This window comes from Sodiomyces alcalophilus (assembly GCF_042370955.1).
Source record: "Sodiomyces alcalophilus JCM 7366 unplaced genomic scaffold ACRALscaffold_3, whole genome shotgun sequence".
In the NCBI taxonomy this organism is placed as follows: domain Eukaryota; kingdom Fungi; phylum Ascomycota; class Sordariomycetes; order Glomerellales; family Plectosphaerellaceae; genus Sodiomyces; species Sodiomyces alcalophilus.
The window spans coordinates 2327348-2342406 of NW_027263534.1; the positions used below are offsets into that span (position 1 = coordinate 2327348).

At 56.5% G+C, this 15059-nt stretch overlaps 4 protein-coding genes across 5 annotated transcripts; 2 read left to right on the top strand and 2 right to left on the bottom strand.

Moving 5' to 3' along the window:
- The first annotated feature begins 239 nt into the window (after nt 1-239).
- Nucleotides 240-1685, top strand: ACRALDRAFT_1041513 (uncharacterized protein). Its single transcript, XM_071015220.1, has 2 exons — nt 240-375; nt 480-1685. The coding sequence occupies exons 1-2, from the start codon at nt 245-247 to the stop codon at nt 1372-1374; spliced, it is 1026 nt and encodes a 341-aa protein (XP_070876098.1). The 5' UTR covers nt 240-244; the 3' UTR covers nt 1375-1685.
- A 682-nt stretch (nt 1686-2367) lies between these two features.
- ACRALDRAFT_208967 (uncharacterized protein) lies at nt 2368-2741 on the bottom strand (the record flags this gene model as incomplete). Its single annotated transcript, XM_071022551.1, has 4 exons — nt 2368-2448; nt 2497-2546; nt 2617-2686; nt 2715-2741. The coding sequence occupies 4 exons, from the start codon at nt 2739-2741 to the stop codon at nt 2368-2370; spliced, it is 228 nt and encodes a 75-aa protein (XP_070876099.1).
- Nucleotides 2742-3587: 846 nt separating this feature from the next.
- ACRALDRAFT_1093064 (uncharacterized protein) lies at nt 3588-7761 on the top strand (the record flags this gene model as incomplete). 2 transcript variants are annotated; one of them, XM_071019655.1, is made up of 9 exons in its annotated part: nt 3588-4367; nt 4438-4560; nt 4591-4630; nt 4666-4723; nt 4826-5016; nt 5093-5229; nt 5292-5342; nt 5369-5385; nt 5433-7761. In XM_071019655.1, the coding sequence occupies 9 exons, from the start codon at nt 3588-3590 to the stop codon at nt 7759-7761; spliced, it is 3726 nt and encodes a 1241-aa protein (XP_070876100.1). The 2 variants fall into 2 exon arrangements, with proteins under 2 accessions (XP_070876100.1, XP_070876101.1); XM_071019656.1 differs by lacking the exons at nt 3588-4367; nt 4438-4560; nt 4591-4630; ... (3 more) ...; nt 5292-5342; nt 5369-5385 and having other exon boundaries at nt 5497-7761.
- Nucleotides 7762-8835: 1074 nt separating this feature from the next.
- ACRALDRAFT_2041593 (uncharacterized protein) lies at nt 8836-12197 on the bottom strand (the record flags this gene model as incomplete). Its single annotated transcript, XM_071021166.1, has 3 exons — nt 8836-10746; nt 10824-11417; nt 11484-12197. The coding sequence occupies 3 exons, from the start codon at nt 12195-12197 to the stop codon at nt 8836-8838; spliced, it is 3219 nt and encodes a 1072-aa protein (XP_070876102.1).
- Between the last annotated feature and the right edge of the window lie 2862 nt (nt 12198-15059).

Here is a 15059-nt window from a genome sequence, read left to right on the forward strand (position 1 = left end):
TTCTGGATATCCCAAAGTCCTCGGTGTCTCGGTGTTACTTTGGCTGGTCAACAGACGATGGCATCATCCCTCCCTAGGTACTTATGCCGCCCTCATCTCATACCTGTACAGTATTAATAGTGGTGATTACCATTAACAGACACTGTACTGCATTCACAGACATCACGTGATCGCCCCTCCACTGACCCCCTTAAACGCGGGGCACTCAACGCGTCTCAAACCATCACCACGCGTCTCTAGAATCATGCGACACCACAGCAAAATGTCTCCCAACGGCCACTCAGACTCTTCGGGCCCTCAAAGGAGACATGAGGAATACCAGTATCTCGATCTGGTGCGGGAAATCATAGAAACGGGCGAGCACCGACCTGACAGGTATTTCTTTTTTTCTTTTTTTCTTATCTTTTTGTTTTCTTTTTTCGTCTTTTTTTCTTTTGTTCTTCTTTCGTCTTTTTTCCTTCGGTGCCAACTCAAAACAGAACAGGAACGGGGACATATTCCGTCTTCGCCCCGAGACCGCTCAAATTCAGCCTCAATAAAGATGGCGCCACGCCCATCCTCCCACTCCTCACGACCAAGCGCGTCTTCCTCAAGGCGGTGACGGCCGAGCTGCTCTGGTTCATCCAAGGCAACACGTCCTCCCTGGCGCTGAGCGAGAAAGGCGTCAAGATCTGGGACGGCAACGGGTCGCGCGAGTACCTCGACAGCATCGGCCTGACCCACCGCGCCGAGGGCGACCTGGGCCCCGTCTACGGGTTCCAGTGGCGGCACTTTGGCGCCGACTACGTCGACTCGGCCACCGACTACACGGGCCGCGGCGTCGACCAGCTGGCCGAGGTGATCCACAAGCTGCGCACGAACCCCTACGACCGCCGCATCATCCTCTCCGCCTGGAACCCCAGCGACCTCGGCAAGATGGCCCTGCCGCCGTGCCACATGTTCGCGCAGTTTTACGTGTCGTACCCGGGAGCGCGCAGGGGTGCGCCCAGGGACGGAGAGGATGGCCAGACAAAGGCCGCCGCCGGCGACGAGGACAGGGGCAAAGGCCACTTGCACTGCCAGCTCTACCAGCGGTCCTGCGACATGGGCCTCGGTGTACCGTTTAACATTGCCAGCTATGCTCTTCTCACGCATATGCTGGCCCACGTGTGCGATCTGGTACCCGGGAGCTTGACGCACGTCATGGGCGATGCGCACGTTTACTGTGACCACGTCGAGGCCCTCCGAGTCCAGCTGGAGCGCGAGCCACGCGAGTTTCCGGCCTTGGAGATTACGCGAGAGAAGGGTGGGAGCATTGACGGATGGGAGTTGGAGGACTTTGTCGTCAAGGGATATGATCCGCACAAGACCATCGCCATGAAGATGTCTGTTTAAACGAGTAACGAGTCTGTTGGCGGTTTCGAGAACATTGCATACTTAGCGTAGACAGATTTGACACCCGGGGCAATGGGTTTTCATAATGTGCGTCGGGAATTACACATATATTACGACTCTAGAGGGCTGGTCTGGTATTGTTTTAAGCATAGGGTGCATAAACTGAGGATACAACGGAAGGGAATATTCAACACGTCTTGCACTAGCCTGCCCTTTGAGATCCGGGGACCGGCACCATATTTTCGACATCTTGCTCCGCGATGGATGCGGCTTGGCTGCGTTTGCTACCATCTCACGCGAGTGGCAGGCAGTCATCGAGCCACGGTAGTCGGGCGCCAGGCGCTCATCAAGTCTCTCCCCCATGGAAAGCTGCAGGAATTGGTCCTCTTTGAAAACTTTAACGGAGTTCACCCAGGGATATATAGGTGCGAGTCTATCGAGTCTATCCGGGAGCCGAGCCCTGCCGTTGCTCGGGCTTGGGATGAAGTTGCGTTCCAGCATCATTACGGCAGGGTTGAGACATGAGAAGCTCGATTGATGCCGACATGATCGAATCCCACGGCGATGCGCTCGGCCAGCTGGGGCTCTCCACGCAGGTGATTAGACCCGTATCGCTTCAACAGATCCTCGAGGATCACCGGGTCCAAGAAGGGGTATATGATGGACGGTATGGATAGATGTAGTTGTAGCATCGCGAATACCCCGACGCACGCCTTGTCACAACTGTGACGACACCCCATTTAGGCCTGCTGTCGCCATTGTGGTCATCCTGCTGTCAGTATCATGACTAGACTCTCCAATAACATCTTTATGAAGGACTGCAGCCTTTGATTCATCCATCCCCTATGATCAGACAGGACAAGTAGAAATTCAGAATAAGATTTGTGTTAAAGTTCTATTTACTCAGTGAAGGCATAGTTTACCCCTGGATGACGAATTTCGTGCCAAATCGTAGCCTTTAAGGAGAGGCCTCTTGTTTCGTCTGACAGTCTTTCACGACTGGGACTTTTTGCGGAGATACTCAGTACAGACGTCCCGAATCGGCTTCTGAGCAAATCTCAGCGCATCCTTGCACTATCACAATATCGTCGCATGCTTCTTATAGCTATCTAGTAGTGTGACTAGACTCGTTTCCTCCCTATCCCAAGATGATAGCGGTTGGTAATTGTAGTCTGGTATCAGAGGATCAAGCAATTGGCCGGTGACTTATTCGGACCAAGTTATTTCAAGATGTGCCAAGACAGTCTCTCAAAGCCAGCGAACTGAACGACCGGAGTTGCAGAAACCGGAATGTCTCAGAGACTCGGCTCAGCTGGGACAATGCATGACCTACTAGCCACATTGGGCCCAAACTCGTGAACGTACATCTAGACAGTCTATAACTTCATAGCTCAGCTCAGAGCGGTTTTGCATATCCTTCCTATTCTGTCTGCTTTCACAGAGCCTTGCAGCTTGCTGGATCCTCCGTTATCCAAAAAGTTGAATCATGTTGAATTATTGGACAATGGCAGCTCTGCGTGGATATCTCGATTCAATTAGATCTGCCGAGTCTCAGTTTTGGACCATAAGAAATGTTAAGGGCTCTTACACCTGGTTCTCCCGTATCGAACGTATACAGCACAGCTAGGCAAGGCGAGGTAATATTCACGGCATAAGCAACTTGCTTCAAGTCTAAGCTACGGTATGATATCACAGAGTTCATTTGACTTGATTATGACGCTTTCCGGGTGTCTGGTCCGCTTGTTAGTGACATGCTGTGCTATCAAGATGATTGCAATACGCATGGCAGATATGTCGTTCACTCACACGGTCGTTGTCTGTCTGTCTGTGGGCTGTTCAGGAGAGACTAGCTGTTCTCACCATATCCCTACGAACAGGGGACAAGTCAGTGAGAAACGGGGCTGGGCAGGGTCTTTCCCGTGAGAATATGGAATCTGAATAGGAACGTCCACGTCACAAATAGAAACCAGTTTCATTCAGCCGCCAGGCAGAGACTCCAGCCGCCAGCCGCAGGCTAACTAAGACGAACCCATCCAGTTCAGCCGATATTGTCTGATAGGTTTCACTCAACACGAGCCTTTGCTGCCGGACGGCACGGCTGAAGCCTGACACAGGTTGAGAAGAAGAAATCATGACAGTCGGCAGTTATTGTGGCCGTGTGCCCGGCGGCAGTACATGGCAGTGAGTCCTCGGGGGCTGGCTATGCTTGGATCATGAGTATATATATCCCAGTAGCTGGCCCCTTTGCAACATCAAAACCCATCACCATCAACCAGCTCACCATCCAAGTTCAACATTCCTATTCTCACAACCCAAACAAATTCCATCAAGATTTTTTAACTCTCCCATCTCTCTCAACAACCATGAAGGTCGCAGCCGTCTACGCCTCCCTCGCCCTCCTGAGCGCTGTCAGCGTCAGCGCCCACGAAGCCTGCGTTCACGGCCGACGAGTCACCATCAGCCCCGGCTACACCGTCGAGTACCGATGCGGCCGGTACCGCCACGGGCAATCGCACACCAACGTCCCCTCCCACAAAGACTGCGCCGCCAAGTGTCAAGCCGCGGACCGCACCGTGTGCAGCTACCACCCGGAGAGGAAGATTTGCGTCGTCGGCGACAAGGACGGCAAGGACGGCAGCAACCCCGGGTCCACCTACATGTTCCGCGTCGACGCCGACGACCCTTTCGAGCAGACCTGCGAGCAGGAGCGTGATGGCTGCCTGGAGCGCGAGGCGGCCCTGGAGAGGGACCTGTCTCAGTGCAAGGCCGATCTCGACGAGGCCCGTCCGCCCCCCAGCTGCGGCGTCGACAAGTGGGGTGTGGGCTATTACCAGCAAGTACAGGGCGGTACCCTGGCCCAGTGCAAGCAGCTGTGTCTCATCGAGGAGAAGTGCCTCTCGTACAGCGCCAACTCGGGCACTCAGGGCGCTATCAACTGCTACCTGTACGAGATGACCACCCGCGAAGCTGGCGACCGGACCTACCCGAACTTTGTTCAGTACGACAAGGCCTGCCACAACTAAGAAGATGAAGGCTTGATGACTTGGCCATGCTGGGGGATAGACATGGGGACTGTCCCCGACCAAGGCAGTCGAGTCGACCTTGGATATTCTTGAGATACTCGGCGAATGCGATGGATGGCAGGGGTCTTCAACACCCCAGAGGCATAATGTTCAGCTCTGTCCGGTTCGTGGTACAGCTGTGGATTCTTGTTAGGCAGGTCATTCGTTGAGTATATGGATCGCAGCAACCTCCTGTCTCAACATAGGGGGTATGTCTGGTTGTGTCCAGGGATTGTTTATACACACGAGTTTTATCAATACATCACATCCTTTTCTCAGTATAAAATGTAAAAAGGGGAATGCACCATGATTTCTTTACCTGTGAGTTAGGAGTGTTTCAATTTATGGACGAGACTATATTTGCCAGAACGGTCGACGTGGGTGGTCAGATCCGTCTGGAAATCAGTAGAGCCATCAGCGTCATTACCGAGTCCCAAGGGCACTATGCCGACTCCCAAGCTCACCTGCCAACGTCCGACTAGGCTACTAGCCAATATAGCACCATCGACAACTTGCCCTTGGTCAATACGACCGCCTCAGATACCTCCCTGTATTCAACACGGCCGAACTCTCGACTTATGTGGAGTCACAGGGATCCATGTAACGGTGCCTTCGGTTCACTTACACGGGACAAAGCTGTCAACGTGGAAAGACAGGCGACGGTTCCCGGCCACTGAAAGCTGGAGCTCGAAAGAATCCGCATAAAGTCTGCCGTCGAAGAAGAAAGCCCATCTTTGGCCATTTGGGCCAATTTGACAGTAGTAAAGAGGACGGAGTTGTCGAGAGGAGAGACGTGACGTTGATTTAGGGTGAGGTTATTCCGGCCGGGATGTCAGGTGTTGACACCTGTTGTAGCTGCTGCACAGTTCGTTGCTGCGCCGCCGGCCCGACTATCAACCCGGCCTAGTCGATTACTGCTAGCTGTGCGACAGCTATGCTATGTGGGGCAGTGGATACCGAACAAAAGAGGTTTAGCGTGATCTTCGGTTTCTTGAGTATTTTGTACCTTATCGACAATAGAATTTTCCTGTCCGATCGACGACATCTTGGACACCACCATAATAGAACCGCCATGGACATCTTGAAAGTCCTCTCGCGAGGTATCAAGCAGCCTTCGAAGAGCGCCAAGAATGCCGGAGACGCGAAAGCCAACCTTCCCTCGGCCGGCAACAAGACCAATCCCCAGCTGTTCCACGACCCTGTGAGCTCGTCGTCGTCGAGGGGCAGCAAGCGGAAACGGCGCAACGATGCGGAAGCCGAGAACACCGACGCCGACGCCGACGCTGATCTGCCCGAGGTCGACTTTTTTGCCTCCAAGTCCGATCCGTCCGAGGTGACTGCGAAAGAGGGGCCCGCCGCGCCGCCACCCAAGGCCGTTGAGCCGACGTCCTCGTCCTCGGCGTCCTCTACTCCGACTCTCCTCATCGAGGAAGAATGCCGACAGCTCCTGCGATCGCACCGCCTAAAGTTGACCCTCCTCTCCAGACGGCACATAAAATCCAAGTCCAAAGTCGTCAAGAACAAGAAGAAGAACAAGAAGGCCAAGGTCGAGGTCGAGGTCAAGGAGGAGCCCGTGCAGTTCTACCCGCAGCCCTTGAGCAGCTTTCGCGACCTCCGCACCATCTACAATATCCCCCCCAAGTTGGCCGAGAACCTACAGAACGAGAGCTACAAGACGCCCACCGAAGTACAATTGGGGAGTCTGCCCCTGCTGCTACGTCCCGACCTGGCCTTGAAGCACGTACCCAACAGCGAAGAGATGGGCGACGTCTCGTGCGGAATCGATTTCCTGGCCGTTGCGCCCACCGGTAGCGGCAAGACGATCAGCTTCCTCGTCCCGGCGATCGACGACATACTAAGGCGGAGAGACGCGGCGGCGGCGGCGGCGGCGGCGGCGGATGAAGCCGATGCAGCGCCCGAGTTGGGCGCCATTGTGATGGCTCCGACGAGGGAACTCGTCTTCCAGATTGTCAACGAGGGCCGGAAACTAGCCCTGGGGACGGGCATCAAGATTTCCGGCATGAGGAAGGGCGTCAATCTGCCCACTGAAATTCAAGAGAAGGACCATACGGCAGAGTCGGACGACAAAGAGGAGGATGAGGAGGAGCGCGAAGAAGAGGAAGAGACGGAGGAGTCTTCGGAGGACGAAAATGATAAGAGCAGAGTCAAGGCTCCGAGACCCGTCACCAGAGCGGATATCCTCGTCACCACGCCGGCCATGCTGCATCGCCATCTCACGTCGACATGTTCATCCTCCCAAACCCGAAAGATCCTACCCACCGTACGCACCCTCATCCTCGACGAGGCGGACGTCCTCCTAGACCCCATCTTCCGTGAGCAGACCCTCGGCGTCTGGTCGGCCTGCACGAACCCGAACCTGCGCGTCTCCTTTTGGTCCGCCACCATGTCCTCCACCATCGAGACTCTCATCAGGGACACGCTGGTCTCGAGGAGGTCAACGTCGACCTCGACATCATCCCGATGCCCGCTGGTCCGCCTCGTCGTCGGCCTCAAAGACACCGCCGTGCCCAACATCACCCACAAGCTGACCTACACGGCCTCGGAGCAAGGCAAGCTGCTCGCCCTCCGCCAGCTCCTCCGCCCCACCACCTCCGACGACTCGGGGCCCCCGCTCCGCCCCCCCTTCCTCGTCTTCACCCAGACCATCGACCGCGCCTCCGCCCTCCACGAGGAACTCAAGTACGACATCCCCCTCGCCGCCGGCGGCCCCACCCGCATCGCCGCCCTGCACAGCGGCCTCTCCGACGCCGACCGCGCTGCCATCATGCGCCGCTTCCGCTCCGGCGACATCTGGGTCCTCATCACCACCGACGTCCTGGCTCGCGGCGTCGACTTTGCCGGCGTCAACGGCATCGTCAACTACGACATCCCCGGCTCCACCGCCGCCTACGTCCACCGCGCCGGACGCACCGGCCGCGCCGGCCGCGAGGGCGGCATCGCCGTCACCCTCTACACCAAGGACGACATCCCTTTTGTCAAGACCGTCGCCAACGTCATCGCCCTCAGCGAGCGCCAGGCCGGCAAGAACCCCGCCGACGCCGCCGTGCAAAAGTGGCTCCTCGACGCCCTGCCCGACGTCTCCAAGGACGACCGCAAGCGCCTCCGGGAGCGCGGCGTCGAGTCGCGCCGCTCCGGCGGCTCCCGTGCCCACGTCACCTCCCAGAGCGGCTGGGAGCGCCAGAGGGAGAATAACCGCAAGGGCGCCGTCGAGGCGAGCAAGAAGCGGAAGAAGCAAGAACGCAGGGAGGCCAAGGCTGGCAGTGGAGGAAACGGGAGCGACTCGGAATGGGGCGGCTTTGATTGACCGAATACGTAGTTTGTCTGGTCTAGATGCGTGATCTAGATGCGTGATCTAGATGCGTGATCTAGATACGCGATTTGGATGTAACCAGGATATCATGAAGCACCAAAAGCTGCAGACTGCCAATATAGAACGGCAGATGATGAAGTTGCGTTCTCAGTTGGTGGCCTCCCAACCCAGGCCTAGACAGGGTAATCAATTGAATGAAAACTATACTACCAATTCAAGCCCTCAAGATACAGGGACTCTCGCCGCAACTCCGTTGACGCCCGTTAAGCCCCAAGGAGAGAGAACAAGAACAAAAAAGGGGGAGGGCTCTTTACCTGCCACTGTCTGTCTGCCTGCGCGCTTCCTCGGTTCGTATGCCGAGATGCTACAAAAACCCCCAAACAACCACGGCGATGCGATGGCACCTCGTTAATGTGCCTCCATGTTGCAAACTGCCGCCCAAGACCCGCCAAGCTGTCCCACGTCCACTCCTCGTCTCCCTTCATGGCCCAGGAAGCCCGGTTGACCAAAAATGCTATCCCGGACCCCCAATCGCATCAACGTCGGGATGGACGACCACAAGCGCAACAAGCCCTGAACGTATCGTGTTGTTCTAGTGTTCTGAAGGACTGAAAAATAACAGGAGGTATGCTCTTCCACAATTACCAAGGCGACAAGATCTAGGCCGAAAATAAAGAGAATTGAAAGCAAGCGCAGTCAGCCCATTGCCGTCCCATTCTGCAAACCTAGAAAGAGTACGACACGCATGCCATAGGGGCGGGAACCGGAATTGCCGAAAAAAAAAACGGACCCCCTTCGTCAAAAGCTCTTTGGTGGTATTCGCATGATTACAAGTCGTAAAAACGTGCAACGAAAAGAAAAGAAAACAACAAAAACCCAAGGGGGAAAATAGACAAGAGGAAAACCGCCGGACCATATTGGCCCGAGCTAGCGATCTATGCGCCGGTAGGGACCCAAGCTCAGCTGCGAGGTGCGTGCGTCGCCGCCGCATAACGGTCGGTGGCAATCGCCGTCGTGCCCGGGCCCTCGGAAGGGACAAGGCGAGAAGGACGGGGTCTCGAGAGTCCTCTACCTCTCTTCGCCGCCTCTCGCCCTGCCGCGTCTCCGGAAAAAGTCCATTACGCGCTTCGCTGCGCCGCTGCTGCCTTCATGGCCATGGTGATAATCGTCTTGCTCGTACGCGTCCGTGAACCTCTTGTTCTTTTGTAGCGTACCGCGTTGCCCCTTCGCTCCCATCTTCCGTCCGTCATAGCCGTCCGACTCGGAAAACCCTCCCGCCTGGTACGGCATGCTGCCCTGGTGGGGCTGACGAGAATTCTCCAACGACGACTCGGATCCTGCGTTGGGGACGGTGGCGCCTTGTTGTTGCATGTGCGACGGGAGTGCGTTGGGTGGTGGCTTGTTCATGTGCGATGAGCCCTGCCGCTGCTGCAGCGCCGGCGTCGAGTTGGAAGGCGGCCGGTTCGGTTGGTAGCCCGGCGCCTCGTGCTCGCCACTAGCATGGTAGGCCGTCTGACCCATGGGCTGGGAAGCTCCCTCATCGACGTAGCCTCCTCGTTCGTCCAGGTCGGCGGGATCTTGGATGGGCAAGTCCTGCTGCGAAGGCGCGTCTGGGTGTGGCGTTTCCGAGTCTTTACTGAAGCCCATGGCCCGAGAAAAGGACTGGGGGAGGAGCGAGAACCTCCGATTCTGCTTCTCCTGGGACGTGTAAGAAGGAGCGATGCTACCGCTCCGCTTCTTGTTGAATCCGATGGAGAAGGAACGCCGGGACGCCCTGGAATCTATCGACTGTCGCGATTCTCCAGCGCCCTGCATGGACATGCTCACCGGGGGGTATTTCCTCGACCTGTCCTCACCCGGCATCTCCGATCGCCTCTTGCTCTTGCCGCCAAACATGGACCCGTTGCGGCCGAGAAGCTTGGATCCCAGGTCCGTGAGCGTGCTCGAGCGCCGGTGGCCCCTGCCCTCAATCGGCGGCGATGGCCGGTAACCACCGGCTCCTTGTTGGCCGGGTGGGTACCTGGCGTACTGGTGTGGCATGGCGCTGACACTGGGATGGCCCATCTTGTCGCTTGGCTGCTGGATACTGCCGTGGGCGTTGGTACCTGCAACGGAAGGGGGAATGGCCTGGCCATACGACGGGCGACTTCCACCGCCCAGACGCATGGACCCAACCGAGCCTCCGGTCTGCGGACGCTGTCCTGTTGGGCCCGCACCGCCAGCCAGATAGACGTTGTCGGAGGTAGAGCGAGTGCTGGGACGTCCGGCGGTTGCCGTGTTTCGGAACGAGCTCGGTGGGCGTGTATTCTGACGGGTACCCTTCGAGTACGGGTCCTTCGCCACGGGAGGGTCCTTCGGCAGGGGCTTATCCTTGGGGCTTTCGACCTCGACAGGACCCTGGCTGTTCGAACGAGCTCGCGACTTGCCGCGCCCAGGCGACTGTGTGGACGGGGCATTGGCCGTGGTGGTGAAGCCATCTCCCCGTTGCGTCTGTGTCGTCGGGGCCACGTACTCCACCTGCACCGTGCGGCGCTTCGAGTCTTTCCGGGCGGCCGCTTCGGCGTCTGGGTCGATGGTCCCTTGCTTGGAAGCCAAACCTCCGACGATGACGCTGGGAGCGACCCCCTTCGTTCTGGAGGACTCGCGGACCGAGGCACTTCGGGTGATCATGTGTGTCTCGTCTTCGGCGGGCACCGTGGTGTTTTGGATTTCGGTGGGGGTCGTAGTGCTGCTGGTGATAAACTCGACGACATGGGCGTATTCGTTGAGCCAGCTATGCCGGGCGACCTCGAACAGGTCGGCCCTTTTCCTGGGATTGGGAACAAGAATTCGTCGGAGGAGGTCGCGGGAGTGCGGAGTGACGTATTCAGGGAATGTGAGAGGAGTGTTGACGATATATTTGTAGAGCAGATTGATGTTATCGCCCTCTGGGTTCGCCGGATCATCGTCGAAAGGCAAGTAGCCAGCGAGCATGGCGTACTGCAATGTCCCGTTAGTCTCAAGACCACGGCTAAAAGGAGAAAAAATGAGAAAAGAAAGGCAAAGGTTGGACTTACCAGAATGACACCGCAGCTCCAGACGTCAACCTTCCGACCTGTGTAAAGGGAGTCGCTAACAACCAACTCAGGAGCGGCGTAACAGGGGCTGCCGCAGCTCGTCTGCATCAAGTCGCCTTTCCTGGTCCCATTGGACTTGATCTTGTCAAGACCCATGCGTTTCACAAACTCGCGGTCGGTCAGATTCAGCTCCTCTTCCTGGCTGAGCTCTTCTTCGGCGTCAAAGGTGTTGGCGAAGCCAAAGTCGGTGATGATGATGTTGCGGTTTCGGTCGAGGAGGAGATTTTCGAGCTTGAGGTCGCGGTGAACGATGCCCTTCTTATGTAGGTATCCGACGCCCGACACGAGCTGCGCGAAGAGCCGGCGCGCGGCGTTATCCTTGAGGTACCGGTGGGTCAAAATGTAGTCGAACAATTCACCGCCCGAGGCGTACTCGAGAATGATTCCAATGTGCCTCTCGGTTTCTACCATCTCGTGCAATCGGACAATGTTGGGATGTTGGATGCCGCGGAGGATGGCAATCTCGCGATAAATCTTGGCCAGTCGGGAAGGGTTGCTCCCGACGGTATCCCGTTTAATCAACTTGATGGCGACCTGGTTGGGCAATGTCCCTGTTAGCTACTGCGCAGCGCATTTTCCCACGCGATAAGTCCAACTCACCTGGATGCCGCCATCTTGTTTCCAACCGAGCTTGACCTTTCCAAACTCGCCTTCTCCGATGGTGTTCCCGAGATGGTAGTCGCCAAACCTGACTACCTTGTCTCTTCGGCCGGCGTGATGCCTGGCACCTCGACGGTTGTCGTCCCGTTCTGCCAGGGCGACGACAGGCGGGGGTGCAGCCTCGTCGAGTGAGGCACGAGGTTGGGCCTCCATCATGCGCTCCTTTTCGCGCTGAAAGTCGGTCTCGGGGTTAGATACGACGAGTTTATTCAGGACCTCGCTGGCCTCGCGTGACGGCTGCCTTTGTGAGGCCGCCGGGGCCTGGGTTGCATCGCGCTGTCGGATCGGGAGGCCCGTCATTTCGCCGCTACCTTGGCCATCACGCGGGCTGCCTGTGCCACGGGGGGAATCCTGGGTCATGATCGGGTGGTGATGGGATCTCCGGCTTCGCGAAGCGGCGGCTTCCGCGTGGGCTGCATTGCTTCCATTCATGTCGGCCCATGAGGATTCGTGGTCACCGCGACGAGGCGAGGCCGTGGTCCTTTCGCCGTTGTAGTCGCGCCTCTTGGAGCTGGAAGTACCGGTGGATGTGTTGTAGTGGTTGGACGAGGTCCTTGGTGGTGCCACGGGCGGCATGTTGGGCAGTCGATCCGGAAACGACGGCACGTCTGAGGGGATGGGAAGGGGATTGGTGACGGCGGTACGGGACGTCATTAGGAGCAAGTGGATGTCAATACTTAGACGGATGTCAGGCCGGGCACTACCGCTCCGAGGTTTCGAGGAGCTAGATCGAGTCCAAAATCAAGCAGATAGAGTTCCCGGATAGGCATGGTACGCCCTCGGTCGTCGCAGATAGAGCAGGCACTGAATATCTCTGGCGTTCGGCGGCTGCTAGTTTTTGAGCGTGACGGTAAACCGCGTCGGTACTGCAAGGGCTGACAAGGCGACCGACTAGCGAGGACCGTGTACCTCGCAGCAGCTCAGACCCAACCCGAAGCTGTTTTTCAAGACCAAGGTTTAAGGTTAACTCGAAGCCAAGTTATCGGGCGACCCGGTGTCACGACAAAATGTCGATTCACGAGTTTTCTGCTTTCGCCCCAGCTACAGCTAGGATATGTTGAGGAGCTATTGTCCGAACGGCCCTGGTGCAAGATTGAACGGTTTTCTGTAGAAGGGGACCGGGCAAAGACGGTGAAAATCGGTCCGTGAATTAGAGGTTGCCGTGAGGGCAAGCACCAAATCTCGAGCCTTGGAGAGTTAGACGAGCGAGATGGCGTGATGCTCTGGTGTGGTTTGTAGACAAGAAACGCGGTCGAATGGCTCAGCAGATGCAAGCTCGGGCAGAAGCTAGGGCTCGGCTGGGGGGCAAAGAGTGAGAAACGAGTTGGTCGCTACTCCGTACTCGGGTTTGCCAAGAAATGATGGAAAAAAATTGACCAGATGAAGTGATTGACAATTGCGGTGGCAGGCAGTGATGGGCCAATTATTGCCATGGGCGTTACGTGGAGCTGTTGTGCTGAGCAGACGCGATACGATTGGGGGGAGGGCGGCTTTGTTGTCTCGTCGCGGAGAGGCCGACAGGGCAGTGCTGGCGCCACTGCAGTTCCGAGCAGACGATCGGTGTCAGCAATCGCGACAGTACGAAGTACACCCCAGGTGACGGCAGTCAGGTTGTCGGATCACTTATTATCAGAATATGTGCTAGTTGTGAATGTATGTACAGGCCGTTGGTGATTGGGCTGCGAAGGTCGTGGTGTTGTCAACCGACTCGATGGGGAATTATCGCGGGCTCGGGACGGGGCTTGCTGCTGGTTGGGAAATGTCAGTCAAATAGCGAACAGGAATAGACCAGGAAAAAAAAAAGGCAGAGGAAAAAAAACAGGTTAGGTGAGTGGAATTAGCAAAAGAAATGATAGGAACACAGCGAGCTGCAGCTGGGTGCAGGCGCAGGCCCAAGCACAGACAGGTACAGGTGCATGCATAAGGTAAACAACAGGTCGAGACAAGGACCGACGACACCCAAGCACGGGTCGAGAAAGGAAAACACGAATGTGGCCCAAACAATTCAATAAACGGAGAGAGGGGCGGTCGACTCGTTAACGTACCTGGAGGAACAGAATAGGATACGACCAAGGTCCGTAGGAACTGAGAGGGGTTCGAGGTGGACGAACGGAGAGTCCAGACGAGTGCCAACCGTTCGTTGGGTTTGGAATTGGAGAAAAAGGACAAGACAACACGCGTCCTTTCTCCGTTCCTACTTTCTTTCGGTCCCTGCCGGACTAGGTCAATCGCTTCGTTGTCGGGACGGTGATGTCTCGGATGGCCTTTGTTCTGTTGTCCCGTCCAATTTTACGGCTGAGCTGCTTTGGTCGTTCGCGAAGCAGACAGGGCGCGATTTCCGTGATGATTGTCGATGGACAGGAAGGTCGGTCGGAAAGCTCGATATAGAATCGCCACCGGTCGCGCTGACAGGACGTCAGACTCGAATCGAGGGTTCTCGTGGTCGTGATTCCGTCCGAGATACACACAAAGGTGTAGAGCTTGAGGAGCTGAGACGTACTGAGTACGCACGTGCTCCTTGCTTTGACGATACGTGGCGTCGAGAGAGGCAAGATCGAATCGATCTATCAGACGCCGAGTCGCGAGAGACGTGGATGGCGAGAGGTTTGGAGGGTTTGGAGGTTGGAGGGTTGGAGGTTTGGAGGGGGCCCGAGATGGCGGTTGGAAAGGGAAATGGACCGAGCCTTGGGGGAGGATCAAAGCTGGGGGTGGGAAGGAGAAAGGGTACGGAAGGGAAAGGGTGGGTGGGTGCGCTGTGGTACGGAATAACCGTATCCAGCCAAGTACCTTCTCCCTACGACGTACGTTGTACTCTACTTCTGTGCCAACGAAGTGATTACGGACGCTTTCGTGTCTGGTACAAGCACTCAGGGATCTGGAAACGCAGAGGGTACTGTACTTGGTACCTGCACCCAGCAATTGATACGGACAGGTACGAAGTAGTGCGAGTACCTAGCTCGACGGTGTATTGCTGACATGAGAGAACCTCTACTCTACCCTCAACTTCCTCGCAGACCGCGTTGAATACAACGTACGTTGTACATACAACGTACGGACACAGTCACATAACCCGCCCCATTAATTACCTGTTTAGTCACAGCACAAAAGATCACAACTCGACCGCACAACGGCCGACAGTGTACGAATACGTATTCGTGGGTAACGCGTTTCTGTTCAGGAAATTGGAGCGAGATGAAATTCTGGGATGAGCCGCTTGCAGCGCTGTCCCTGGTCAGGCCCCGCCCATGGCCGCCCTGTTGCCCAATCGTGGAGGCGAGACATTGCGATGTATTCGGGTACCTGCTGCTCTAGTGTCGCCTGCAGATTGAACATAAAAGGCATAATCATGGCGATATGCACGGTCCACGGCAGTAGAACGTCGTTGTACTTCGTACATACACAGGTACATCCCGATCCATCCTGTACATAAGGTATTCGTTCATACAGTACGACGTACGGTACCGACGTCCCAAGAGACCGCAGAGGATAAATCGAGTCGTCTTCACCAATATGCGA

Bases quoted from the DNA above. Each gene is read 5' to 3' on its own strand.
- ACRALDRAFT_1041513 (XM_071015220.1), top strand. From the start codon at position 245: ATGCGACACCACAGCAAAATGTCTCCCAACGGCCACTCAGACTCTTCG. The intron at 376-479 runs GTATTTCTTTTT...AACTCAAAACAG, and splicing joins GGCGAGCACCGACCTGACAG to AACAGGAACGGGGACATATT.